Source organism: Chamaea fasciata, unplaced genomic scaffold, assembly GCF_029207755.1.
Source record: "Chamaea fasciata isolate MVZ Bird 193981 ecotype frontalis unplaced genomic scaffold, bChaFas1.0.hap1 SCAF_1, whole genome shotgun sequence".
Lineage (NCBI taxonomy): Eukaryota > Metazoa > Chordata > Aves > Passeriformes > Sylviidae > Chamaea > Chamaea fasciata.
The window spans coordinates 485816-513283 of NW_027094086.1; the positions used below are offsets into that span (position 1 = coordinate 485816).

The following is a 27468-nucleotide window of genomic DNA, read 5'->3' on the forward strand; positions in this document are numbered from 1 at the left end:
CACGTGGCCGTCCCTTAGAGGGGGGACCGGAGGGTGCGGGACCGGCCTCAGGCGGGGCCGGCCGCACGGGTGACAAGGGGACAAGTGAACGTCCCTCGTGTGTGACCGGCCCCACGAGGGACCAGGGGACACGGAAGTAACCCCAATTATGACGAGGGGACACGGAAAAAGCGCCTCGGGTGACAGGGGATATAGGAATGACTGGCAACACGAGTGACCAGGGGACACGGAACTAACCCCAGACGTGGCGAGGGGACACGGGAAAAGCCCCACGGGGCTTTTTTACGCGGGACCATCCCCCAGAACGACACGGGGACACGGAGCCAGCCACGCGGGGGACAGGCGTCACAGGCGTGACCAGGCGACCCGTGACCATCCCCACGAGTGACCAGGGGACACGGAACTGACCGCAGACGTGGCGAGGGGACACGGAAACAGCCCCACAGCTGACAGAGGTACCCGAGAACGACACGGGCACACGGGGCCAGCCCCAAGGGTGACAAGAGGACACGCGGCGTTCCCTTGCGCGTCACCGCGGGCGCGTGCCCGTCCCCACGCGGGACGCGGCGGCGCCGGTGAGTGCGCGCTGCCGCCACCAGGGGGCGCGCTGCTGGCCCCGCCCCTACAGGCCCCGCCCCAACGAGCCCCCGCCTCCTGTGGCCTACGCAGCACGCAGCAGGCCGGGTCCCGCCCCCTCTAAGCCACGCCCCCTCTAAACAACGCCCCCTCTAGGCTCCGCCCATCCGGCGCGCAGCGAGCGGACCTCGCGCAGCTCGGCCCGGCCGGTGAGCGGGGGGCGCGGGGGGCTCGGGGGGCTCCGGGGGCCCGGGGTTCGGGTGGGGGCCGCGGGCGCCGAGCCGGGCGTGCGGAGGCCCCGGAGCCGCCCCCGAGCGCGGTTTCTCCGCCGCTTCCCGCGTTCGCATTCCGCAGCGCACGGGTTCGGGGCGAGGAGGGGGGGGCAGGGTGTGGGGGGGTTAGCGGGGCGGGGGTGGCGGGGCCGAGCGGGACCCCGCGGGTACGGCGGGGGTCTCCCGGCTGCTCCCCCCACCCCGCGGCAGCGCTCGGGGATTAGGTTCGCTGCTGCCGTAAATAGGCCGCGCCGGGGCTTTACCGAGCGTCAGGGCAAAGCGGCTTACGGGACTCGGGAGAGAACCGGCGCGGGGGGGGGGGGGGGGGGGGCGGGCGGCAGCACCCCCGCAACCCGTGATGCGGGAGCACCCGCACCCCCGCAACCCCGCCCGCAGGGGCTGTGGGCATCCCTGCGCCCCCCGCACGCCGCGCTGCCGGTTCCCCTGCGCCCCCAGAACCCGCCCGCACACGCCGTGCTGCGGGCACCCCCGCACCCCCCCCCCCGCATCCCCGCAGTCCGCGATGCGGGCACCCCCCGCACCCTGTACTGCGAGCCCCCCGCGCCCCCCAGCCCGTTCCGCGGTCCCCCGGAGCCCCCGCAGTGCCCGCAGCCCGTGCCCCCCGTACCCCCCATGCGGGGTGTACCCCGCGTCCCCTGGCCCCGTTCAGGGCGCCCCCCGTACCCCCAGGGAAGCCCCCCTAAATACTCCCGGCGCCGCAGGGCCGAGCCCCCCCCCCCCCGTCCCCCGTCCCCGCCGCCCGCCCGGGGCGCGGGACCGTCACGCGGCCGCCGTGGTTGCGCCACCGGCCGGCGCTGCCCGTTGGCCCGGCCGGGGCCGCTGCGGCACCGGAACAGCGGCGGCAGCGCACCGGTACCGTCACCGCACCGGTACCGCGCGGGCACCGCCGGCGCCGCCTGCCAGGCCGCGGCACCGCACCGGCACCTCCACCACAGCGGTACCGGTACGGTACGGGTACCGGTACGGCCAGTACAGCGATACCGCACGGGTACCGGTACCGCCAGCACAGCGGTAAAGCACGGGGACCGGCGCCGGTACCGCACCGCCCGGTGCGCGATCCCCGCTCAGGGCGCAGCCGCCGCTCCCGCACCTCCCCCGGTTTTGTAACCGAGCTCCGGGAGCGGGGGCGGCCCCGCGGCTGCGGTGGAGCCCGCCCGGTTCCATGAAGTGCGGCCGAGGCCGGGCCTGGCGCCGGGCCTGGCGGGACCCCGCTGCTGCCGGTGACGGCCCAAGGGGGCGGTGAAGCAGCGCCGGAGCTTCCCCGCAGCGCTGCCGGTAAACACGGCACGGACCGGCGCCGCGCAGCGATCCCCCGGCCCCGCACATCGCCCCCCCCCGGCCGTGGCCGAGCCCCCCGGCCCGTGTCCCCTCGCTGTCCCCGGTCCCGACACCGCTCCCTGCCCCGGGGGGGGGGGTGTTGTCATGGCAACGGCCTCGCCGCCGCCATCTTGTGCCGGCGCGGGGGGTGCAGGACGGGACCACCCGATGGAGGGGACCCCCTGATAGACGGGGACCCCCCAATGGATGGGACCCCCGATGGAAGGAACCCTCCGATAGACGGGACCCCCCAATGGTGGGGACCACCCGATGGAGGGGACCCCCTGATAGACGGGGACCCCCCAATGGTGGGGACCACCCGATGGAGGGGACCCCCTGATAGACGGGGACCCCCCAATGGTGGGGACCACCTGATGGACGGGACCCCCCGATGGAAGGGACCCCAATGGCGGGACCCCCAATGGCGGGGACTACCTGATAGACGGGACCTCCTGATGGACGGGATCCCCCGATAAACGGGATACCCCGATGGCAGAGACCCTCTGATAGAAGGGACGCCCCCATGGATGGGACCTCTGATGGCGGGGACCCTCCGATGGAGGGGACCCCCCAGTGGTGGGGACCCCCCGATGGAGGGGACCCCGAAGGAGAGGACCCCCGATAGACCCCGATAGATGGGACCCCCCCGATGGAAGGGAACCCGATGGAGGGAGAGCCCCCCGATGGAGGGGACCCCCCATGCCGGGCATCCCCGAGTGAGGAACCCCCATTGCAGTGCCAAACTGGCCCGGGACCCCCAGGGCCGCCTGAGGATGGAGTTGAGGGGTGGGGGGTGATGGCTGCACACCCACGGAGGGGTGATGAGGAAGGGGGTGATGGCCATGGGGGGCTGCTGAGGACAGGGTGATGGCTGTGGGGGGCACAGCCATGGGGGGCTGTAGTAGGTGATGGCTGTGGGGGGCGTGACGGTGAGGAGGTGTGTGACACCCTCGGGGGGGGTGACACCGCCAGCTCTAACCCCCTGTCCCCCCTCCCCACAGCACGAAGGCGGCCGCAGCCTGCAGGGACACCATGTCCCACGAGAAGAGTTTCCTGGTGACCAGCGATGGCTTCGGGGGGCAGCAGCAGCCGCCGACGGCCCCCCCGGCCTACCCTCAGCCCCCCTACCCCGTGGCCCCGTACCCCCAGCCCCAGTTTGCCCCCGTGCCCTACCCCCAGCCGGGCTTCACGCAGGGGCCGGGGCCGTACCCGCCCTCGGGGCCGTACCCCCCCGCCGGGCCGTACCCCCCTGGGCCGTACCCCCCGCCCGGGCCCTACCCACAGGGCCCCTACGGACAGCCCCCCTACGCCCAGCCCCAGCCCATGGTCCCTGGAGACCAGGACTGTGAGTACCTGTGGGAACGGGGCGGGTGGGGGGCTGCAGATGGGCTGTGTGACCCTCCTGGCTTTCAGATTGGGGTCCCCAGTAGGTGTGTGACCCTCCTGGCTGCCAGATGGGGACTGCAATGGGTGTTTGACCCCCCCTGGGCTCCTGGCTGAGTCTGGGGGCTTCAGGTGCACAGGACAGCCCCTGGCTTTGGGCACTGAGGGCAGCCTGGGGGGGCTCCCTGGGAGGGGGGTCCCGTTTTGGCAGCGCTGTCCCTGTTTCAGCCTGGCTGTGCAGACAGTGGGGGGGGTCTGGCACGCCCCCCGTGGGTCCTGGGGGGCAGCTGGGGGGGCTGTGCCCACCGGGGACAGCACTGCCCATGACCCTGGGATGGGGAACACTGCCCAGAGCTGTGACACCCGGCTTTGGGGGGCACAGAGCTCCACTCCCCACGGCTCCTGGGACCCCTCACTGAACGCAGCATCCCCCCCTCCCCACAGCCCCCCTGCACAGCACCTACCACGAGGACGGGCCCCCCTCCTACTATGACAACCAGGACTTCCCGTCGGCGCACTGGGACGACAAGAGCATCCGGCAGGCCTTCATCCGCAAGGTGGGACACGGGGGGCTCGGGGCAGGGGGATCCGGGGCCTCAGGGACCCCCCCTGTGACCCGCCCCCACCTGTCCCCCAGGTGTTCCTGGTGCTGACGCTGCAGCTGACCGTCACCTTCGCCTTCGTGACCGTCTTCACCTTCGTCAAAGGCGTGCGGGGCTTCGTGCAGCGCAACGTGTGGACGTACTACGTGTCCTACGCCGTGTTCTTCATCTCCCTCATCGTCCTCAGCTGCTGCGGAGACTTCCGCCGCAAGCACCCCTGGAACCTCGTGTCCCTGGTGGGATGAGTTTGGGGATCCCGGGCCAGGGACACGGCGCGGAGGGGTTTAGGGGTGCCGGGCTGGGGGCACGCGGAAGGTTTGGGGGTGCCACGGTGGGGGTGCTGAGGCAGGTTTGGAGATGCCAGGCTGAGGGGGCAGATTTGGGGGGCTGCACCCACAGAGGGGTCAGGGCAGATTTGGGGTGCTGAGCTGGGTGGGGTGATGGGGCAAGTTTGGGGGTGCTGAGCTGGGTGGGGTAATTGGACAGGTTTGGGGGTGCTGAGCTGGGTGAGGTGACACCAAGCCACAGGCATGCAGAGGGTTGTGGGGCGCTGAGCCAGGGGGCACATGCCGAGTTTGGGGGTGCCAGGCTGGGCAGACAGGCCTGATGGGATCCCCCCTTTGCCTCCCCAGTCCATCCTGACCGTCAGCCTGTCCTACATGGTGGGGATGATCGCCAGCTTCTATGACACCGAGGCCGTCATCATGGCTGTCGGCATCACCGTCGTCGTCTGCTTCACCGTCGTCATCTTCTCCCTGCAGGTCAGTGCCAGGGCTGCCCCTGCTCCTGCCTGGGGGGCTCCAAACCGGGGCTACAGCTCCCCACTGACTCCCTGCTGGGTTCCTGGGGGGCTGTGTGATGTCCCCTCAGTTCCCTCCTGGGGTTTTGGACCCCAGACGGGGCGTACAGCCCTCCCCCAGCTCCCTTCTGGCTCTGTGGGCTTCTGAACGGGATGATGATCCCCATCGGTCTGAGGTCTCTGGGGGGACTCCACACCAGGCTCTGATCCCCCCCAAATCCCCCTTTCCCACAGACCAAGTACGACTTCACCTCGTGCCGGGGCGTCCTCATCATCTGCCTCGTCGTGCTCATCCTCTTCTCCATCCTCTGCATCTTCATCCGGAACCGCATCGTGGACATCGTCTACGCCTCGCTGGGGGCCCTTCTCTTCACCTGCGTGAGTTGGGGGGCTCCTGGGGTCCCCAGCTGCTGAGGGGGGGCAGTGCCACCAGCACCCCTGGGGACACGCGGGGTGTGGGCTGGGCTGGAGGGTGCTTTGGGGTAGCTTTGGGGTGACCCTTTGGGGACCTGCTTTGGGTGCCTTCCGTCCCCCCCAACACCGCTCCTGCCCCGCAGTTCCTGGCGGTGGACACGCAGCTGATCCTGGGCAACAAGCAGCTGGCGCTGAGCCCCGAGGAGTACATCTTCGCCGCGCTCAACCTCTACACCGACATCATCAACATCTTCCTCTACATCCTCGCCATCATCGGCAGGGCCAAGGAGTAGCCCACCCCGCCCTTTCCCCCTGAGCCCCGCCGCTCCCCCCGCGGCCCCATCCCGGTCGGGATCCCCTCCCCGTAGCCGGTTTTGTTGCCGTTCTCATCGCGTCCCCCGGCGGTTCCTTCCCTGCCCCGCGGGGCCTCGCTGGTGCGGGGCTGTCCCGGCCCCCCCCAGCCCCCTGCTCCTCCCCGCTGTGAATACGTTTTTCCCCCACCAGCCCCCTCCCCTTGCGTTGAACGCGGACTGGAAGCACTTTGGAACCCCCCACCCCCCTTCTTGTTCTGTCCTGTCCCCACCACGCTGTCCCCTCCCCTGTCACCACTCGGGCCGTGCAGGCAGGGGCAGTGCCGGCAGCACTGCAGACCCCCCCGAGCCACTGTCCCTGCCTGTCCCCACCCCCTGAGCCACAGTGCCTGCCTGTGGCACCTCCAGACACCCCCGAGTTGCCCTTGATGTTCCACCAGAACCCCTCGAGCCACTGTCCCTGTCTGTGCCCAGACCCCCCTGAGCACCTTCAGACACTCCTGCTCTGAGCCACTGTCCTCGTGTGGAGGCACCCCCAGACCCCCGGACGTCTCCAGCCACCTGCCTGTCCCCACCCCCTGACCCCCCCCGAGCCACAGTTCCTGCCTGTGGCACCCCCAGACCCCCCTGTCCCCTCCTCGCGTGGCCGAGGCCCCGTCCTGGTCCTGCTGTTAATAAATTGTCTTGTTCATCTCCCACGGCTCCGGCTCCATCCCAGGGTGTCCTGGTGTGGCCCTACCACAGTCCAGCTGGGGCTCAGGTGGCATCAGGGGACAGCCTGGGGACAAGAAGGCTCAGGGAAGACCCCAGCCAGGAGCAGAGGAGGCAGCCAGGTGAGGTTGGGTCCTGCTCCCAGAAAGGGGAAGAGGAAACGGCCTCAGGGGAGGTTTAGGATGGATACTGGGATAATTCCTTCCAGCAGGGCTGGAGTGCCCCATCCCCGGGGGGGGTTTAATGTGTGTATGTGGCACTTGGGGACGTGGCCTGGGCTGGCCTTGGCAGTGCCCACGAGCAGTGCTGGACCGGGTGGGCTCAGAGATTTCTCCATCCAACCCAAAGGATTCTGTGATTCCTCGATGCCCAGTCCATGCTGGCAGCTCCTGACGCATCCTGCCAGCTCTGGCCAATATTTCCATGTTCTCCCTGGAGAGACATTCCCTGCACTGCCTTTGCTGCTCCCTGGGTTCTGCTGTGTTAGAGACTTAAGAGCAGCTTTTAAGGGTTTTAAGGTGGCAAAGGCATCAGCAGAAGCAGGTTTGAAATAAAAGCAAAACCACAACGAGGTTCATCGGCAAAGCTCCCTCTGCTTTGCCAATGGTTAAAGACACAGAGAAAACGATCTGATATCAATCAGGCTAAACCCAAAATCACCCCAGACTGACTCGCCGCCAGATTTAAGGGGCTGGAGGATCCCAGAGGAACATTCCCGGGGCCTTTGCTGCAGCTCCCTCACACAGACCTGGAGACTTTGCAGCGGGCAGGTGCTGCGGGCACAGGTGGGGCCCAGAGCATGCCCAGGTGCAGGGACAGGTTTACTCCTGCGAGAAATCCCCCTGGAGTTCAGGGGAGGACTCGGGAGGGTGGGTGCCTCTGCTCTGCCCCAGCTGAGCCCCGGGGAGTGTGGGAGCAGCCCAGGCTCCATCCTCGGTTCTCCAGGCACAGCAAAGGTGAGAAATCCCCCAGGGGAGGGCAGGCACAGCCCCCTGAGGGGCAGCAGAGCTCCACAGCTCTCAGGATGGTGTTCAAAGGTCACAGGAGAGCTCCAAAGCTCTCAGGACGGTGTTCACAGATCACAGCAGAGCTCCACAGCTCTCAGGATGGTGTTCAAAGGTCACAGGAGAGCTCCAAAGCTCTCAGGATGGTGTTCAAAGGTCACAGGAGAGTGGGCTTCGGCCATCATCGTTTTCCAGCCCAGCTGCAGTTTGAAAGTTCGACAGTGAAAATGTTCCACTTGGGCTGTTCCTCAGGCAAGCAAAATGAGTTCCCAAGGCTGTTTGTTTAAGGAGGAGCTCGTTATCCAGCAGGAATTCCTGGGAGCAGACAGAGTTCTTGATAAGCTCGAGAGGAGCTGGAGGCACGTGCTGCCCGTTGGGATCTGAGGGCATTTCTGAGATCCCGGAGCGGGGTGGGGGAGTGCGGCACCCCAGCGCCATCTCCCACCTGTCTGTTCCTGGGGCTCCACATCCCACTGCTCTGTTTGCAGGGCTCCACCTCCAGCCTTTCTTCCCCCAGGGCTCCTCGGGTTCTTCTCTGTCCTCTGTTCCTCTCTGTCCCCTGTTCCTCTCCCAGGGCTGTCCCCTGTTCCTCTCTGTCCCCTGTTCCTCTCCCAGGGCTGTCCCCTGTTCCTCTCTGTCCCCTGTTCCTCTCCCAGGGCTGTCCCCTGTTCCTCTCTGTCCCCTGTTCCTCTCCCAGGGCTGTCCCCTGTTCCTCTCTCTCCCCTGTTCCTCTCTGTGCCCTGTTCCTCTCTGTCCCCTGTTCCTCCCCCAGAGCTCCCCAGCTCCCTCTCTGTCCCCTGTCCCCGATTTGCAGAGCAGCCGCTGACTCAAACAGAGCCGCCCTGGCAGCTTCTCCTTTTCTCCTGCCCTCCTCAGGATTCCACCCCGCTGCGGCCTCGTCTGTTTATTTCAGTAAACCCCTCCCCAGCACCTGTCCTGTTGCTGCTGTCCCCGTCCCACCCCTGAGGCCCTGTGTGTGTCACACACAGGATCCCCTGGGATGTCCCTGTGTCCCTCAGCCCTGGGGCTGTCCTGGCTGTGTCCCTGTGTCCCTCAGCCCTGGGGCTGTCCTGGCTGTCCCTGTGTCCCAGTGTCCGTCTGTCCATGTGTCCCTGAGCCCCAGGGCTGTCCTTGCTGTCCCTGTGTCCCTCTGTCCCTGTGTCCCTCAGCCCTGGGGCTGTCCTGGCTGTCCTGGCTGTCCCTGTGTCCCTGTGTCCCTCAGCCCTGGGGCTGTCCTGGCTGTCCTGGCTGTCCCTGTGTCCCTGTGTCCCTCAGCCCCGGGGCTGTCCTGGCTGTCCCTGTGTTCTTGTGTCCCTCAGCCCTGGGGCTGTCCTGGCTGTCCCTGTGTTCTTGTGTCCCTCAGCCCCGGGGCTGTCCTGGCTGTCCCTGTGTTCTTGTGTCCCTCAGCCCTGGGGCTGTCCTGGCTGTCCCTGTGTCCCTCAGCCCTGGGGCTGTCCTGGCTGTGTCCCTGTGTCCCTGTGTCCCTCAGCCCCGGGGCTGTCCCTGTGTCCCTCAGCCCTGGGGCTGTCCTGGCTGTCCCTGTGTCCCTCAGCCCCGGGGCTGTCCTGGCTGTCCCTGTGTCCCAGTGTCCGTCTGTCCATGTGTCCCTCAGCCCCGGGGCTGTCCTGGCTGTCCCTGTGTCCCAGTGTCCGTCTGTCCCTGTGTCCCTCAGCCCTGGGGCTGTCCTGGCTGTCCCCATGCCCGCGGTGCCAGGGGAAGCACTGGGGGCCCAGACAGGGACAGGAGCAGCTGCCGGGCCAGTGACGCTGCCAGAGGCCAAGGCCAGAGCCACTGGAGCCCATCGTGTGCTCCCTGTGGGGTGTTGTTATGGGATGGGAGTGTGGCGGGCACTGAGCCCTTCCCACCATGAGACATTCCCACCGGGATCATTCTGCCAGCTCTGGGCTCCAGCACAGACAAGATGTGGAGCTGCTGGAGCGGGTCCAAAGGAGCTCACGAAGAGGCTTTGTGGGGTGAAGCCCCTCTGCTGTGGAGACAGCTGGGGATGTTGAGCCTGGAGAGCGATCCACGGAGACATCAAAGCCCCTTGTACCGGCCAAAGGAGCTCCAGGAGAGCTGGGGAGGGACTTTGGACAAGGGCACGGAGGGACAGCACAAGAGGAATGGCTTCTCACTCGAGAAGAATCCAAGATGGGATATTGACAGGAATCCTTCCCTGTGAGGGTGGTGAGGCCCTGGCACGGGTTGCCCAGAGGAGCTGTGGCTGCCCGCTCCCTGCCCGTGTCCAAGGCCAGGCTGGGGGTCCTGGAGCAGCCCGGGCCAGGGGAAGATGTCCCTGCCCATGGCAGGGCTGGCACCGGACGGGCTTTAAGGTGGCTCCATCCCGAACCATTGCAGAGCCCCGGGGCCGGCATGGGGCGGGGCTCGTGCTGCCGCCTGCTGGTGGCACCCGGAACTGCAGCTGGGGGAGCTGCGCATGCGCAGTGCCGCTGTTTAACCCCGCTCGCTGCTGCCCTCCGGTGGGCAATTCCCAAACCACAACGCCACGGCGCGTTCAGGAGCTGTGCGGGCTGAAGAGGGAAAATCCCACGATTTGAAAGAAAAAAGAGTTTCCCGGTGAAACACCACGTTTTTACATAAATGAATGGATGGCGGTGCCTCTGTCCCCTTTTCGCCGTTTTTTTTTTTTCTTTTTCTTTCTGTTTGATTTTCTTCTTTTCCTCTCAATGCTTGTTCTGTTGCCTTGCTCAAATCAGGAAATTTGCAACTGGCCCTTACCTGATTGTTCATTCTTTTCTAATTGCCCTGAGCAGCCTCTCCGCAGCTCCCTCAGCCACTCCTGGTGCTCCAGACCCTTCCCCAGCTCCTTCTCTTACCTGGACATGCTCCAGCCCCTCCAGGTCATTGCTGAGAGGCTGCAGTGAAAAGGGAGTGCAGAGGGGAAAAGGAGGAACATTTCTCCATCGCTTCTCTGCAGATCGAAGTTTGAAAAGTAAACCTTTAAGTTGCCACTAATGAAAACACCAGGAACTGCTTTATTTTAGGAAATGAGGCACACTTCAGGAAATGCATTAAAAGATCTGTAGCAGAGACATCAGGTGAGCAAGAAGCAAATTTTGATAAACTTTTGATATGCCAGGCCAGCACGGATCAAATTGATGATGAAAGTTTTACACAGCAGGCAAGCAAGCAGCAATTTTTTCCCACTACAGGCGAGCAAGCAGCAATTTTTTTGGATACACTGGGCGAAGCAGCTTTAGGAGGGGGCCGCGACATGGGCACTCGCAAACCCCTCTGTCGGGAAGTGCCTAACCGGCCCCAGGCACTGCCCAGTCTCTGCTGTCCGTGCTGTCCTGGCAGCTCCAGCCCTGCCCTCCCTGGTCCTGCTGTAACCACGGTGGCCATGGTGGCCTCAGTAGTTACAGTGACCGCAGGAGCCACAGTGGCCAGAGTGGCCTCATGAGTCACAGTGGCCACAGTGGTCATGGTGATCATGGTGATTCCAATGCGCAGAGGGGTCACAGTGGCCAAAGTGACCATAGTGGCCACAGAGGCCTCAGTAGTCTTGGTGGCCTCATTTCTTTGTAGGTCCTGGTGGCATTTGTGGTCATGGTGGCCACAGTGGCCTCTGAGACAACTATGACCTTGGTGGCCTCGTGGCTCAGAGGATTCCGGTGACCACTGCCATGGCCACGGTGGCCAGGAGAAGCCCCCCGAGGTTGGGGGAGTTCCTGGGGAGGCTCCCACCTAGGGACATAAAAAGGGGTCAGAGGGACCATGGGTGGAGGGGATCAGGGGGAGAATCAGGAGGACCATGGCGGGAGGGACTGGCGTGGGGGTGGGCCCTCGGGGTGTGGGGCTCAGAGGGGGCCATAACGAGGTCCCTGTCCCCTGTGCCCAGCCATGGGTGGCCTTGTCCCCCAACCCCAGTGGGTGTCCCCAGCACTGGATGTCCATGTCCCCCTTACCTGACACTGGGCGTCCCTGATCCTCCCATGTTTTCCTTGTGATGGGTTTTCTGAACCAGATGTTTGTCCCCATGATGTCACCTTTCAGCCACGCGCATTCATAGTTGCTGGAGTTCCCGGTGGAGTGAAGCTCAATGTGCATCGTGTTGCCTTCCTTACTGACACTAGTGACCTTGAAGGTCTCGAAGGGCGGTACCAGCACCTCCTTCTGCCATGGTTTCACGGAGAATTCCTGGATCTCCACACCGTGACACGTGTACACCTTGAACATCGTGTCCTCTCCAAATTTCTGGGCCTCCTTTTCGCTCAGCGACGTTGACGTGAATTGGCCAAAGCGGACTTTGTCACCTTTGTTCACATCAAAATGATAATTCTTCACCCCCCGGATCACATTCTTACAATCTTTTGGGCGTCTCAGCTTCTGGAGGGCGCGGGTCAGCAGGAAATGCAGCGATTTGAAGTGGAATTCATTCTGGTATTCTGCTGCGGTTCTTCCAGCCTCGCGCACAGCCTTGTTGAACTGGTTGTACAACTGGATTTCCTGCATGGTGTAGGCCATGAGGGCGATGGCCTGGTCTTCGGTAAGAGGGGATGGATCCTTCTCCCACTCCTTCCACTTGTCCGTGGCCTTTGTCCAGTCGTCTTTAAACTGCTCATTCTCGCGGAAATCAGAGCGCTGGAGTTCTCGGAATTTCTTGGTCATGGTAACGCTACATTTCAGGTACTGGTCATCGAAGGAGTTCTTGGCCATGTCCAGGGGCACCACCTCGATGGCTGCAGTGGCCACGGCCATTGCCAGCAGTGCCAGGGTGTGAGCCAGGGGGGCCATGGAGAAGAGAGGCCACTGGGACCTGGGTGGGACAGTGGGGGACACTGAGGGAACACACTGTGTGACACAAGGAAGACACTAGGGGACGCTGAGGGAACACTGAGGGGCCCCAGGGGACACAGATGGGACACAGGGGTCACTGAGGGACATGGGGGGGCATGGGGAGGCTTCCTTGGTGAGGGGCTGGGGAGGGAGAGTGGGGTCAGTCTGGGGAGTGGGGGCAGCCCCAGCCAGGAGACCCCTGGACATGTCCTGGGACATGGTCCCAAATTCTGGGGTCACTCCTGGAGACCCCCAATGTCCCCTCAGGCCCCCAGATCCCCAATCCCACACCCAGAGTTCTGTGACCCCTCACTCCCAGTGTTTCCCAGTGCCTCTATTACCCCATTTCCTCTCCCAGTCCTTTGTACCCCTCCCAGTGACTCCGTGCCCCCCAGGACCCTGACCCAAGGCCTGGGGTCCCCCAGTGTCCCCCTTGTTATCCTCCCATACCCCAACCCCACTCCCAGTCCCATGAGATTCCCAGTGACCCCCCAGTGTCCCCCAGTACCCCACTGGCACTCCCACTGCCCTGTGCCCCCCATCGCTGCCCCCAGACCACCCCTGGACCCCAATCCCAGTCCGGTGACACCCCCAGAGTCCCCCCAAGGAGCTCAACCACAATGCCACAGTCCTCTGTCCCCCCCCTCCAAGTGTCCCCAATGTCCCCCCAGCCCCTGATACCGAAATGGGCCGGAGTGAACTCTCGGACACAACTGGAGGGATCACAGAGCTGGAATTCTTGATCAGCTCGGACTCACCACAGATCTCTCCTGGTACTGCAGCTCAGGGGGGATTTTGCCACAGGGAATTTATCCACCAGAGTTATACTCATTAAAATGGACTTCTTAGCTGATACAGAACCGGCGTTTTCCCCTTAGATAATTTTTGTGGCTCCACCTCTTTCAGGAAATAATTTTTCTTGTCCTGGGGAGTCAACTAAAATGGGGGTTCAGGGTGTGGTTTTCACTGAGTGCCCCAATATCTCAGATGGTCATGCGTTGGATTTTCACTGTGTGCAGGCGCTGCTCCTCCTGTGCTACAGAACTTGCCAAAAACCCCTCCCTGGAGTTCCCTTTATCTCTTTCTCCACATGTTCCAGCCACCTTCGCTCTGCTGTGCCCACATTTTTACATCCTTTTCTTGCTTTTTGCCAGTCAGTCTTTAAGCCCTACCCAGCACCTTTGTGGGAACTGGGACTTTCTATTCTCTCTTCTATTTCTCACCCCCCAGCACCCCAATCCCACTGTCCCATGTCCCCCCAGTGCCCCCCAGCCCCACTCCCCACTCCTCACTCAGTTGCTGTCACACCTCACATACCAAATGGGGTCCCCTATCAGATGACATCCCTGTAGGCACCCCGAACCTGGCAATGATCTCCTTTGGGAGTGCCTGGGTGACTTCCCCAGCCCTGTTGGTGAGGAAGGAGAAATTCTGGACCCGAGAAAAGGGATCCACCAACACCAGGAGATACCTGAACCCTTGGTGGTTTTTATCGCTTCACTTAATCAGTCCAATGAAGACAAAGCCATTAGAGCCCATAGCAGTACGCAGAAGACTTGTAACAGAAAGTCTCTAAGTCTCAAGCAAAAGCAGCAGCCACAGAAGCAGCACAGGCCTCAGTAGCCTATGTCCCATGAGCATCTTATCAGCAGCAGTAGAAGCAGCAGCAACAACAGCAGCATCGGTGCTTTTGTGAGTCCTGTGTGTGTGTGTTCTCCAAGTAGTACATTTTAATTCCTTTTTTAGCCAATTAGGTACATAAACATTTTTACTACGTCCTTGCCAGACCAATCCTATTTTAAGATTAATGTACGCTAACTTTCGTGAATTCTTGCACAAATTCTCCGTATATAGTTCTATCAGTTCCATCTAGAAATTTCTAGTCAGGCTATATTACTTTTATTGCGATTAGAATTTAATTAACTTTGCAAAAGGCAATATCACTGAACTATAAATGAGGTGCTACCTCTCTTTCTTACATACTGATGCCTTGGAGTGGCTGCCTGGGACAGAAGCCAGACACGATTACCAGAATGAAAGTGGGGATTTATTGAAAGACTTCAATACACACACCTGGAGCAGGCAGAAGCCTCTGTTATGCTACACCCAAAATGGACAATGGTCACGAGTTTTTCACACAGTTATCGGTTTGGTCTGTTTGCATATCAGGTGTTAATCCTCCAATTACAGTTTCAGGTAATGAAGTCATATTATCCCAGTTTGCTAATGCCCCGATTCACTTTTATTTATACTTTTCAGGGCCTAGGTCAATGAGATGTACTTGAGTTTCAGCGCTAGAGAGGAATTATTTTGTCTGAATAAAACAGGAGAACAGCAGCTGACAGGCTGTGGAGTTTTAGAGTTCCACACTAAAGCAGTACGGGATCTGGAAACATAAAAGCTCAATCCTAATGCAAGTTGTACACAGGGATGAGGTTCCCTGTCAGCTTTGTCTGCTCCTGAGGCTGAACAGCTCCAGCTCCTGCAGCCTTGCCTGGTGAGAGCGATGCTCCAATCCTTTCATTATCCTCAGAGGTTCTGCTGGATCTGCTGCAGGATCTCCATGTCCCTCCTGTCCTGAGGAGCGCAGAGCTGGACATGGCACTGGACAGAGCTGGACACAGCACTCCTGATGTGCCTCACTGGGCAGGGCAGAGAGGCACCATCACTCCCTGACCTCCTGGCCCAGCTCCTCCAAATGCCCCCTGGATCCCTCCTGGCCCCAGGCCACACGGCCAGCTCCACTGGTCACCCACCAGCATCCCCAGGTCCTTTTCCAGAGCTACTCCAGCACCTCCCCCAGTCAGGGGATGGCACTGGTGCTGAATTGGGCTAAAACCAGCCCAAACCACCAACCCCAAATGATTCCTCTCCCATATTCCTGCTTGGAATGAAATATGTGTGAGGTTCCTCCCTTGGGAAGAGGAGGCTCCCCAAGGATCCTGCGTGAGGTTGAGAGAAAGAGATGTTCCCACGAGTGTTGGTTTGGGGAGTGACATCAATAGATGGTTTGATAGAATCGTTTAATAGAATTGTTTTCCACAATGGCCTTGGTGGCTGTGGTAGCCTGTCAGCTGCTCTTCTCCCATTTTATCCAGACATTCCTATCTATGCTGAAACTCAAGGACACCTCACTGTCCCAGGTCCCGGAAAACATAAATAAAAGTGACTTGGGGCGTTAGAAAACCGGGGGAATATTATTTTATTGGAGGATTAACCCCTGATATGTAAACAGAACAAGCCCATAACTGTGTGAAAAACTCATGACCATTGTCCACCTTGGGTGCAGCCTCTTGAAGGCTTCTGCCTGCCCCAGGTGTGTCTATTGAAGGCTTTGAATAAATGCCCATTTTTATTCTTGTAATCGTGTCTAGCTGCTGTCCCAGGCAGCCTCGCCACAGCATCATATAAAAATAAAAATACACTGCACCTTCCCTGTGCCTCGGCCAATGGGGAAAGGAAGAGGACAATGTGCGGCCGAGAGTTTGGGATAAAAGGAGGTTGCGTCCTCTGAAACCTCGAGAGAGAAACCCCACGGGGGTCTGGCTGTGGAAACTCTGTCCCTTCATTCAAATAAAGTTTCAAGGCTGCTTTGTGGACACTTGACTTTTCAGAGTGGCTTTTCTCCACACCCTGAAGGAGCTGAAAGCCTGACTTCAAGAATGATAAAAGGATATAAAAGTATTTCCACAGGATAATAAAAGCAGCTCGAACCTGTGGAGAAAGAGTTAAAGAGAGCTCCAGTTGGTTTTGGACAAGTATGGGACCACAGACAGAAGCAGCGCCTGCCGAAAGTGAATGTTTGAGTTGAGGTCATCCAAGCTATTGGGGCACCCAGTGAAAAATGACACCTCAGATCCATTTTTAGGAACTATTCAGGGCAGTTGGAGGATTTCCTGAGAGAGGCAGACCCATGCAAATTATTTCCAGGAGAAGCGTTGTTTCTGTATTAGCTAGGAAGCTCATTTTAATGAATATTTATGAATACAGTGGATAAATTTTGTGTGGCAAAGTCTCCCTGACCTGCAGGACCTGGAGAGGTCCGCTGTGAGTCCCAGCTGAAAAAGAATTCCGGCTTTGTGATCCCTCCAATTGTGTCAGGGAGTTCATTCCGGCCCATTTCGGTATCAGGGGCTGGGGGGACACTGGGGACATTTGGAGGCGGGGGGGACGGAGGACAACGGCATCGGGACTGGGGATATGGGGGACAATGGGGGGGACACTGGGGTACAATGTGACATGGGATTGGAGTCCTGGGTGAACCTGGGGGGCACTGGGGACATGGGACTGGGGTTCACGAGGCTCTGGGGGACAGCAGGGGGGCTGGGGAGTCTGACTTGGGGCCATGGGAGGGCTGGGGGACACTGCAGGGGGTGATCCCCAGATTTGGACTGAGGTCCTGGGGTGTATAATTTCCAACAAGCCCAAAGGTGACACCAGACTGGGCGTAGCATTGGGGTCTTGGGGGGGGGTTGGGGGGGGTGGCTAGAGGGACACTGGCGAGGGGCAGGGAATGACCCCAGGATTTGGATTGGGGTCCTAGGGGGGGCTGGGAGAACACCAGGAGAATGACACAGGACTGTGGTCTGGGGTCCCTGGTTGGACTGGAGAACACTGGCGCATCCAGGAGTGACCCCAGGAATTAGGATCAGAGACCCCAGGCATGTGCAGGGATCTCCTGGCCAAGAGTGCATCCCTTTCCCCTGGGCTTGACCCCACTCCCCTCCGCAGTCCCTCACTGAGGAACCCTCCCTCAGCAGCCTCAGTGTTCCCTCAGTGTCCCCCAGTGTCTCCTCTGTGTTCCCTCAATGTCCCCCAGTGTCCCACACTGCTCCTGGTGGCCTCTGTCCTCCATGGCCCCCCTGGCTCACACCCTGGCACTGCTGGCAACGACCGTGGCCACTGCGGACATCGAGGTGTTTCCCCTGGACATGGCCAAGAACTCTTTCAATGACCAGTACTGGGGCTGCGGCCCTGCCATGACCGTGACGTTGCTGGACCTCAACCACTCTGACTTCCAGGAGAATCCTGACTTTGCCTGGCTCTGGCCTAAGGCTGTGGCTGCGTGGCAGAGCAAGGGGTCCCCTCTGTCCCCTCTGTCGTCCCCAGCCCAGGCCATCTCCATCATGGCCTACACCATGAATGACCTGTACTGGGAGTTCAACGATGCCGTACGCGTGGCTGGGCGCTCCCCCCAGGAATACCGGGACAACTTCCACTTCAAAACGCTGCATTTCCTGCTGACCCAGGCCATGGCCACGCTGCGGGATGCTCAGAAAGGGCAGTGTAGCTGTGTGTTCCGGGGGGTGAAGGGGTCCTAGTTCAAGGCACAGCATGGCCAGACCATCCTCTTTGGTCAATTTGCATCAACATTGCTTTGCAAACATGTCACCCAGGACTTTGGGACGCATACAGTGTTCAAAGTGGATACGTGCTATGGCGTGGACATCCAGAAATTCTCCAAATATGGTTATGAGAAGGAGGTGCTGGTCCTGCCCTTCGAAACCTTCGAGGTCACTGAAGTCACCCAGAAAGGCGACACAGCACTGATCAAGCTCCGCTCCACCGGGACCTACAGCAAATACAACTGCGAGTGGCTGAAAGGTGAGGCCACAGGGGACAGCCTGGGGGGTAGGGGACACCCACCGTGCACACGGGGACACCTATGATGAGGCACAGGCACAATGACACTCACTGGGTCTGGGGGACAGGGACAGGTGGACCCACTGTTTATGAGGGAAGAGGGACACCCAGTGCTGTGGACGCCATGTATGGGAACACCCATTGAGGGCATGGGTATAGAAGAAAACATGACAGAGCACAGAGATTGGGACCCCCACATCTGAGAGGGGACAGGGACACCCATGACAGGGCAGGGCAGGGCAGGGAGAGGGACAGGGACAGTTCCTCCCTGAGGGAGGAACGTCACACACATTTCATTCCAAGCAGGAATAGGAGAGGAATCATTTGGGGCTGGTGATTTGGGCTGGTTTTAGCCCTGTTTAGCACCAGTGCCATTGCCTGGCTGGGGGGGGACCTGCTGGAGCAGCTGTGGAAGCTTTACCCAACATGCTGGAGGTGCTGGGTGGAGATAAAGACTTATATAAAGAATGATCAAGAATGTTAAAGTATTTACACCGGAAGATAAACGTGGCTGGAGCCAGTGAAGAAAGACAAAGGGAACTCCAGTGGGATTTTGGACAAGTTCTGTAACGGAGCAGCGCCTGCCAAAAGTGGAAGTTTGAGGGGAGGTCATCTGAGATATTGGGGCACTCGGTGATGATGACCGCTCAGATCCCTTTTTAGGAAGTCTCCAGGACAACAAGGGGATTTCTGAAGAGAGGTGGAGCCATGCAAATTATTTACAGGAAAATGTTGTTTCTGTATTAGCTAGGAGGCCAATCTTAATGAGTATTTATGATTCTGGCGGATAAATTCTGTGAGGCAAAGTCCCTCTGAGCTGCAGGACCAGGAGAGATCCGTGGTGAGTCTGAGCTGATCAAGAATTCCGGCTTTGCGATCCCTCCAGTTCTGTCAGGGAGTTCGTTCCGGCCCATTTCGGTATCAGGGGCTGAGGGGACTCTGGGGACACTTGGGAGGGGGACAGGGGGCTGTGGGATTGGGATCTGGAGGGTACTGGGAGTGTCACCAGACTGGGACTGGGGTCCTGGGATTGCCTGGGGGCAGCAATGTGAGGCACAGGGCGGTGGGAGTGGCAGTGGGGGCAGTACCCTAGTGGAGTACTGGGGGACACTGAGGGGCACATGGGATGGGATTGGGGTCCTGGGGGACCACCAGGGATCTCATGGGGCTGGGTGTGGGATTTGGGTATGAGATGGGGACAAGGAGGACACTGGGGAACCCCAGGCCTTGGGTCAGGGTCCTGGGGGGCACGTGGTCACTGGGAGGGGTACAAGGGGCTGGGAGAGGGATTGGGGTAATAGAGGCACCGGGAAATAATGGGAGAGGGGGACACAGAGCTCTGGGAGTGGGATTGGGGTGCTGGGGGATACTTGGGTTTCTGAGGTGGGGGGATCAGAAAGTGACCCCAGGATTTGAGTCAGGGTCTTGCAGGGGGGCTGAGAAGACACTGTGAGGAGGGATACAGGCCTGTGGGAGTGGGATTCTTTTGGGTTCTGGTGGTTGGGGAGACACTGGGGGGTTCCAGGAGCCCATGAAGAATTTAGGATCAGGTCCCAGAACATGTCCAGGAGTCTCCTGACTGTGACTGCACCCTCTCTATGGGCTGACCCTACCCTCCCTCCCCAGTCCCTCTCCACGGAAGCCTCCCAATGTCCCCCCATGTCCCTCAGTGTCCCCTGTGTCCCATCAGTGTCCCCTGGGACCCCTCAGTGTCCCCTCAGTGTCCCCCAGTGCCTTCCCTGTGTCACACAGTGTGTTCCCTGTGTCCCCTCAGTGTCTCCCAGTGTCCCACCCTGGTCCCTGTGGCCTCTCTCCTCCATGGCCCCCCTGGCTCATACCCTGACACTGCTGGCAATGGCCGTGGCCACTGTGGCCATCAAGGTATTGCTCCTGGACATGGCCCAGGACTCCTCCGATGACCAGTACCTGACATGTAGCGTTACCATGACCAAGAAATTCCGAGAACTCCAGCGCTCTGATTTCCTCAAGAATGAGCAGTTTAAAGAGAATTGGAGAAAGGCCATGGACGAGTGGCAGAAGTGGGGATCCGATTCATCTCTTCTTACCCCAGACCAGGCCGTCGCCCTCATGGCCTACACCATGAAGGACATGAAGTTGTACAAACAGCTCAACATGGCCATGCGAGAGGCTGGGCGCTCCAGCCAGAAATACCGAAATGAATTTCACTTCAAATCTCTGCATTTCCTGCTGACGCACGCCCTCCAGAAGCTGAGACGCCCGGACGAGTGTCAGGAAGTGTTCCGGGGAGTGAACAATTACCAGTACAAGGTGAACAAAGACGACAAAGTCTGCTTCGGTCAATTCGCGTCAACATTGTTGTGCCAAACAGCGGCCGAGGGTTTTGGGAAGCACATGATGTTCAAGGTGTACACGTGCCACGGTGTGGACATCCAGAAATTCTCCACGTATCCGGAGGAGGAGGAGGTGCTGATCCCGCCCTTCGAGACTTCAAGATCACTGGTGTCAGTGAGGAAGGGAACATGATACACATTGAGCTTCACTCTACTGGGAACTCCAGCAACTATGAATGCGAGTGGCTGAAAGGTAACATCATGGGGACAACGTGCTGGTACCGGGGCACTTAGGGAGGGTTGGGAGCAAGGGCATATGGTGCTGGGGGCACCCATGGCCCAGAGGGGACAGGGACACCCACTGTGGTTGGGAGACAGGACACCCAGTGCTGGGGACAAGGACAGGGACAGCCATTGGTGGGCGCAGGGGATGGGGACACCCAGTGCCAGGTGAGGGGGACAGGAGCATCCAGTGCTGGGGGAACCCACTGGGGTTTGGGGGGACAAGGCCACCCATGGCTGGGCACAGGAGACAGGGACCTCATTATGGCCTCCTCTGAGCTCCACACCCTCAGGGCCCACCCCTCACCCCTGTCCCACACCCCATGGCCCTCCTGATGCCCCCTGAACCCCTCCCCCCACAGTCCCCCTGACCCCTCTCTTTGTGTCCCCAGGTGGGAGCCTTCCCAGGAGCTCCCCCCACACTGGGGGGCTTCTCCTGGCCACCGTGGCCATGGCACTGATCACCAGAACCCTCTGAGCCCCGAGGCCACCGAGGTCACTGTGGTCTCAGAGGCCACTGTGGCCACCATGACCACAAATGCCACCAGAACCTGCAGAGAAATGAGGCCACCAAGACTACCGAGGCCTCTATGGCCACTATGGTCACTTTGGCCACTGTGACCACTGTGGCCATTGCTGCCACTGTGGCCACTTTGGCCCCTATGACCACTCTGGGCATTGGAATCACCATGGTCACCATGACCAGTGTGGCCACTGTGACCCATGAGGCAACTGTGGTCACTGTAACTACTGAGGCCACCATGGCCACGGTGGCCACCATGTAGCAAGTGGTCCATCCTTGGGAAGGCCATCTGAGAACTGCCCAGGAGGGAGCGGCACAAAGCCAGCAGGACCAGCCAGGGCAGAGCTGGAGCTGCCAGGACAGCCCAGGACAGTGCGGACAGCAGAGACTGGGCAGCACCTGGGGCCAGTTGGGCACTTCCCAACAAAGGAGTTTTGGCTGTCAATGTCATGGCCACCTCTTAAAGCTCCTTGGCTGCCTCACCTGATGTACCCAAAAAAATTGCTGCTTGCTCGCCTGGAGTGGGAAAAAATTGATGCTTGCTTGCCTGCTGTATAAAACTTTCATCAGCAATTTCATCCTTGTTGGCCTGGCCTATCAGAAGTTTACCAAAATTTGCTTCTGGCTCGCCTGATGTATCTGCTAAAGCTCTTTTAATGCCTTTTCTGCAGGGTGCCTCATTTCCTAAAATAAAGCACTTCCTGTGGTTTTTGTTAGAGGCCACTTAAAGCTTTGTTTTTCAAACCTCGATCTTCCGAGAAGCAATGGAGAAACATTCTTCCCAGTTTTCTTCTGCACTCCCTTTTTACTGCAGGGAAGTCCTCATGAAGGACCTGGAGGGGCTGGAGCACCTCCTGGGAAGGGACGGAGGTGGGGAAGGGTCTGAAACACCAGAAGTGACTGTGAGAGTTGAGCGGGGAGGCTGCTCAGAGCAATTAGAAAAGGATGAACAATCAATTTGAGGCCAGTTCCACAAAGTTCCTGATTTAACACAAGAGAAGAAGCACTGGGAGGAAAAAAGTAAAACAATCAGAAAAAAAAAGAACGGAAAAAAAAAAGAAAAGGGGACTGAGACACCACCACCTACTCATTTATGTAAAAACGTGATGTTTAGCTCAGGAAACTCTTTTTTTTCTTTCCAATCGGTGGAATTTTCTTCTTTAGCCCGCACAGGTCCTAAACTCGCTGTGGCGTTGTGGTTCGTGAATTACCCACCGGAGGGCAGCAGAGAGCATAGTTAAACAGCGGCACTGAGCATGTGCCGCCCCCAGATGCAGTTCCGGGTGCCACCACCAGGCGGCAGCACGAGCTTATGGCGCTGTTGAGTGGCTGCACTGCCCCATGCCGGCCCCGGGGCTCTGCAATGGTTTGGGATGGAGCCACCTTAAAGCCCGTCCGGTGCCAGCCCTGCCATGGGCAGGGACATCTTCCCCTGGCCCAGGCTGCTCCAGGACCCCCAGCCTGGCCTTGGACGCAGCCATGGACTGCTCAGTCACAGCTTCTCTGGCCAACCAGTTCTGAATCATGATTTTAAAGAGTAAGAATTTTAGCCAAGGGTTAGAAGCAATTTATATTGATCAGGATTCAAGTTAGATAAACAAAAGATAGGTTAGTGATTATCAGATGTTCAGGCTAGAGCTAATTGATGTATTGCTTGCCATTATGAGCTTGTTCTAGTTTTGTTGATAGAAGGAAATGGAATTGATGAACCGTTATATGAACAGATTGAAACCAACGGAACCGTGACCAGCAGCTGGACTTCATATGGATTAATCAGGAAGCAGGGGATATTGGAGTGTGCCAGAGGGTCACAAAGGCCCTGCCAGCAATGAGAGGGTAGACAGGTCGTTGTGATGAAGACATTCCTGACTTCCTCCCCTGAGACCACTGGCCCAATTCGAAACCACCGACCCAATTCAAGGGAGGAATTGCACACGCATGAAGGATTAATAGCCTCACTTTAATACAGAGAGGGAAATGGGAGGTGCTGGGGTTATGCACATGTATAGTGTGTAAGAGTCTGGGAAATAAATAGAGGTCAAAGAACCTCGTACGGGGCTGCCACGACTTTAGGAAGTGACTTCCATGCAGGCTGCCGTCATCCTAATAAACATACCACTTTCTAACTTTTATTAGTTAGTGAGTCTTTGTCCGTGATCCTATCAGTTTTAATGATTCACTTGTCCCTGTCCCCATAGTGGGTGTCCCCAGCACTGGCTTGCGCTGTCCCCTCACCCCCAGTGGGTGTCCTCATCACTGGGTATCTCTGTCGCTGTCCCCAGCACTGGTTGTCCTTGTCCTCCCACCCAAAGCGAGTGGCCCTGGCCCTGTCCCCCATCCCCATTGAGTGTCATTGTGTCACCTGTGCCTTACCATGGGTGTCCCCACGGCCACAGTGGGTGTCTGCAGCAATGTGAGATTTAGATGGGGATTGCTGCTGCTATTCCCAAGAAGCCTCTCTTTTGGAGGAGCCTCTTAGATAGGCGCTCAGGCAAAGCAGCCAAGTCCACACACCGCACATACCACGGCGAGCTCAGCCAAGAGAGGCAAGAAGGGCCTTTTGGATGATGAATCCCAGCATGGGTTTATTACCTTCACCATGCAGAACGGAATCAGGGGCAAAAGACCTGACCCTCTGTTGGGCACAAGCTTAAGTATGGGGTCAGAAAAAACAAAGGTCTGAGGGCACAGGGGCGGTACAAAGCGCAGGGCAAAGGATGTGCTCTGTAGAGAACACAGGGAAGGCCACCAGGGATACCACAACCAATGGGAAAAGAGGGAAAGGAGAAACCATAAGAACTAGGGGCATAAGGGGAGAGCAAATCTGGGGTAAATCACATGGTGTTGCAAGGCACCATGGGGAAAGTCTTTTCTTTCAGCCTAGGAGCAGACTCTATGGTATATCCTTCCAGAGCAAGGCCCTGGGGATTCCCCTGAGGGGTTCAAAGGATTCCACAGGGGTTCCCATGCCCCCAGGCTGTCTGCTGCGGCATCACCTCACAGCAACACGCAGTTGTGTTTGCTGAATGTCCCGGTGGAGCGGAGCCAGATCCATGCCCTCTGACCCTGCCGGACAACTTGGGTGACCTCAAAGGTTTCATATGGCGGGATCAGCACCTCACGGTTGCTATGATAGAAGGAAAAAGCCTGGATGTCCACGCCGTGACATGTATGCACCTGGAATATCGTGTCCATCCCGTATTTCTGGGCAATCTCTTTGCTCAGCGATGTTGATGTGAATTGATTGAACCGGTTCGTCTGGTTATGCTGCACCTCGAACCGGACGTCATACACGCCCCGGAACATGTGGCGACACTGTGCACTCTGAGCGTGCCTCAGCGCCACCAGTGCCTTGGTCAGCAGGAAATGAAACGTTTTGAAGTGGAAGTTCTTTCGGTATTCCTGGGGGGAGCGCCCGGCCTTGCGCACGGCCGCGTTGAACTGCTGGTAAATGTCCTTGCTTGAGTAGGCCATGACAGCAATGGCCTGGGCTGGGGATGACAGAGGGAACACACAGGAGCCCCTCTTGCGCCACACAGCCTTGGTCTTCACCCAGACCCGGGCAAAGAGAGGATTCTTCTGGAACTCGGAGCGGTTGAGGGCCAGAAACGCTGCAGTCATGGCAGGGCCGCACCCCCGGTACTGGTCATCAAAGGAGTCCAGGGCCATGTCCAGGGGCACCACCTCAATGACCATGGTGGCCATGGTCATTGCCAGCAGTGCCAGGGTGTGATCCAGGGGGGCCATGGAAGACAGAGGCCACCAGGAGCAGTGTGGGACACTGGGGGACACAGAGGGGACACACTGAGGGGATTCTGAGGGCACATGGGGGTACATGGGAAGGGTTCCTCTGTGAGGGACTTAGGAAGGGAACTAGAGTGAGTCCATTGAAGGGGGGCAGCTCTGGCTTGAACATGCCTGAACACATCCTGGGATGCTGATCCGAAATCCTGGGGTCATTCCTGGAAAACCTCAGTCTCTGTCAGACCCCTAGGACATTGATTTGAATTCAGGGGTCACTCACTGTCACCACAGCAGTGCCCCCCATAACCCCAATCCCACTCCCACAGTGCCCCCCCCGGCCCCCACTTCTGTGTCCTCCCCAGTGTCATCCCTGTGCCCACCAGCCCCATAAACCCAGTCCTGTGTCCCTTCCACCTCCAAGTGTCATTCCAGTCCCTCTGCCGTTCCCCAGCCCAAACCCAGGAGGCAATCCCTGACCTTCCCAGTGGCCCCTCAGTGCCCCACCCATCCCAACTCCCAATCCCAGTCCTGTGTTTACACTCCCGGTGTCCCCTCAGTGCTCCCCAGGGCCTCAATCCTGCTCCCACACCTCTGCAGACCTATTGTCACTCCGGGCCCCTCAGGAACCTCACCCAGATTCTTAAAGCAAATCCCTCAACCCCACAGTCTCCCCCAGCATCCACTCCCAATCCCAATTTCACTCCCATTCCCACGACCCATTTCAGTGTCACCCAAATGCCCCAACCCAATTCCGGGGATCACCCCGTGCCCCCACAACATCCCCCTGGAGCCCCCATGGCCCCACTCCACAATCCCCGTCCCATGAACCCCCACAAGTGTCCCCAGTGACCCCCCAGCCCCAGATACCGAAATGGGCCAGAATGAACTCCCAGACACAACTGGAGGGATCACAAAGCCGGAATTCTTGATCAGCTCAGACTCACCACAGATCTCTCCTGGTCCTGCAGCTCAGGGGAGATTTTGCCATGGGTCATATATCTATCATAATTATAAATATTCATTGATGTGGGCTTCTTAGCTAATACAGATACATCACTTTCTCTGGAAATAATTTGCATGGCTCTGTCTCTTTTTGGATGTCCTTTTCTGGTACCGGAGGGTCATCCAGAGGGGTTTCTGGGTGTGGTTTTCACTGTGTGCCCCAATATCCCTGATGACCTTTCCAGGAACTTCTGCTTTGTGCAGGCGCTGCTCCATCTGTGGTCAATTTGCAAAAAAACCCCACATCAGTTCCCTTTATCTCTTTCTCCATGGATTCCAGCCACGTTTAGCCTGAGTATCCACACTTTTACATACTTTTCCGGCTTTTGCTCATATGTCTTTAAGCCCTACTCAGCACCTCCAGGGGAGTCGAAACTTTCTATTCTCTCTCTCATTTCTTACCCCCCAGGAACCTGGCCCTGTTGGTGCAGCAGGAGAAGTTCTGGACCCCAGAAAAAGGGATCCACCAACACCAGGAGATACCTGAAGCCTTGTTGGCGTGGTGGCTCAGAAAATCCATTTGCCAGGAATCCCCGGCAGTGTTTCCTCTTTCAGTGATCCCTGCAGCTGATGGGTTTGAATTCACAGGGTTCTGTTTCAAACACACCGGGCATTGTTCTATGCCAGACCTGACAATTCTGTCCTACGGACACCGAGTATCTGAGGCCGCAGAGCAGTCCCCATCCCATTGATTCCCCAGAGGTTTGCTGGGGCTTTTCTCTTTTACAAATAGCAGCATCATTTGGGATGGGCCTGACCTGGTTATTGGCAGTTACTACTCACCCGCTCACTTTTATTACTGTGGGCTTTTAGATAAGCAGCCAGTTTTCAATCTGCCCAACTCTATCCCGGTCTCCCATCCGTCAGTGAAATTCACTGGCTGAGGAATCCCCCAAGGCCAGGGAAATCACCCAGGCACTCCCCAAGGAGATCATTGCCAGGCTCGCGGTGCCTACAGGGATGTCATCTGATGAGTGATCCTATTTGGTGTGTGAGGTGTGACAGCAACTGAGTGAGCAGTGGGGAGTGGGGCTGGGGGGCACTGGGGGGATGTGGGATGGTGGGATTGGGGTCCTGGTGGGGGAGAAATAAGAGAGAGAATAGGAAGTTTCAGATTCCCTAAAGTTGCTGGATATGGCCTAAAGACTGTCTGGCAAAAGCAAGAAAAGGATTTAAAAGCGTGGATACACAGGCTAAACGTGGCTGGAATACATGGAGAAACAGATAAAGGGAACTGCAGTGAGGGTTTTTTGCAAGTTCTGGACCACAGAAGGAGCAGCGCCTGCACAAAGCAGAAGTTCCTGGAAAGGTCATCAGGGATATTGGGGCACCCAGTGAAAACCACACCCAGAAACCCCTCTGGATGACCCTCCAGTACCAGAAAAGGACATCCAAAAAGAGACAGAGCCATGCAAATTATTTCCAGAGAAAGTGATGTATCTGTATTAGCTAAGAAGCCCACTTTAATGAATATTTATAATTATGATGGATAAATACCCCATGGCAAAATCTCCCCTGAGCTGCAGGACCAGGAGAGATCTGTGGTGAGTCCGAGCTGATCAAGAATTCCAGCTTTGTGATCCCTCCAGTTGTGTCTGGGAGTTCACTGTGGCCCATTTCGGTATCAGGGGCTGGGGGGGTCACTGGGGAGACTTGTGGGGGTTCATGGGACTGGGATTGTGGAGTGGGCCATGGGGGCTCCACGGAGACATTGTGGGGGCAGGGAGCGACTCCTGGATTTGGGTTGAGGGT

The 27468-nt window shown here is 58.7% G+C and overlaps 3 protein-coding genes and 2 pseudogenes across 6 annotated transcripts; 3 read left to right on the forward strand and 2 right to left on the reverse strand.

Moving 5' to 3' along the window:
* The first annotated feature begins 4 nt into the window (after positions 1-4).
* GRINA (glutamate ionotropic receptor NMDA type subunit associated protein 1) lies at positions 5-6390 on the forward strand. 2 transcript variants are annotated; one of them, XM_066202927.1, is made up of 7 exons: positions 5-455; positions 3188-3531; positions 4014-4126; positions 4207-4407; positions 4804-4932; positions 5205-5348; positions 5528-6390. In XM_066202927.1, exons 2-7 carry the CDS (start codon positions 3219-3221, stop codon positions 5675-5677), a joined length of 1050 nt encoding a protein of 349 aa, XP_066059024.1. In that variant the 5' UTR covers positions 5-455; positions 3188-3218; the 3' UTR covers positions 5678-6390. The 2 variants fall into 2 exon arrangements, with proteins under 2 accessions (XP_066059024.1, XP_066058939.1); XM_066202842.1 differs by lacking the exon at positions 5-455 and adding an exon at positions 703-785.
* Positions 6391-10388: 3998 nt separating this feature from the next.
* Positions 10389-25673, reverse strand: LOC136300737 (erythroblast NAD(P)(+)--arginine ADP-ribosyltransferase-like). Of its 3 annotated transcripts, none has more exons than XM_066203526.1 (3): positions 25659-25673; positions 11340-12190; positions 10389-11118 (listed from the first exon to the last, which is right to left on the reverse strand). In XM_066203526.1, exons 2-3 carry the CDS (start codon positions 12166-12168, stop codon positions 11033-11035), a joined length of 915 nt encoding a protein of 304 aa, XP_066059623.1. In that variant the 5' UTR covers positions 12169-12190; positions 25659-25673; the 3' UTR covers positions 10389-11032. The 3 variants fall into 3 exon arrangements, with proteins under 3 accessions (XP_066059623.1, XP_066059468.1, XP_066059544.1); XM_066203371.1 differs by lacking the exon at positions 25659-25673 and adding an exon at positions 12969-13070; XM_066203447.1 differs by lacking the exon at positions 25659-25673 and adding an exon at positions 12969-13047 and having other exon boundaries at positions 11340-12212.
* On the forward strand, positions 17001-17879 carry LOC136300621 (erythroblast NAD(P)(+)--arginine ADP-ribosyltransferase-like; annotated as a pseudogene).
* On the forward strand, positions 19672-20925 carry LOC136302621 (erythroblast NAD(P)(+)--arginine ADP-ribosyltransferase-like; annotated as a pseudogene).
* Positions 23968-24717, reverse strand: LOC136302951 (NAD(P)(+)--arginine ADP-ribosyltransferase 2-like). The gene has a single exon (XM_066206564.1). The coding sequence runs from the start codon at positions 24715-24717 to the stop codon at positions 23968-23970; it is 750 nt and encodes a 249-aa protein (XP_066062661.1).
* Positions 25674-27468: the final 1795 nt, after the last annotated feature.

Bases quoted from the DNA above. Each gene is read 5' to 3' on its own strand.
- GRINA (XM_066202927.1), top strand. From the start codon at position 3,219: ATGTCCCACGAGAAGAGTTTCCTGGTGACCAGCGATGGCTTCGGGGGG. The intron at 4,127-4,206 runs GTGGGACACGGG...CCTGTCCCCCAG, and splicing joins GGCAGGCCTTCATCCGCAAG to GTGTTCCTGGTGCTGACGCT. The intron at 4,408-4,803 runs GTGGGATGAGTT...TTGCCTCCCCAG, and splicing joins CCTGGAACCTCGTGTCCCTG to TCCATCCTGACCGTCAGCCT.
- LOC136300737 (XM_066203371.1), bottom strand. From the start codon at position 13,042: ATGAGTATAACTCTGGTGGATAAATTCCCTGTGGCAAAATCCCCCCTG. The intron at 12,191-12,968 runs GTGAGTCCGAGC...TGTCCCACCCAG, and splicing joins AGTACCAGGAGAGATCTGTG to GTCCCAGTGGCCTCTCTTCT. The intron at 11,119-11,339 runs GTAAGGGGGACA...TTATGTCCCTAG, and splicing joins TCAGGGACGCCCAGTGTCAG to GTGGGAGCCTCCCCAGGAAC.
- LOC136302951 (XM_066206564.1), bottom strand. From the start codon at position 24,717: ATGGCCCCCCTGGATCACACCCTGGCACTGCTGGCAATGACCATGGCC.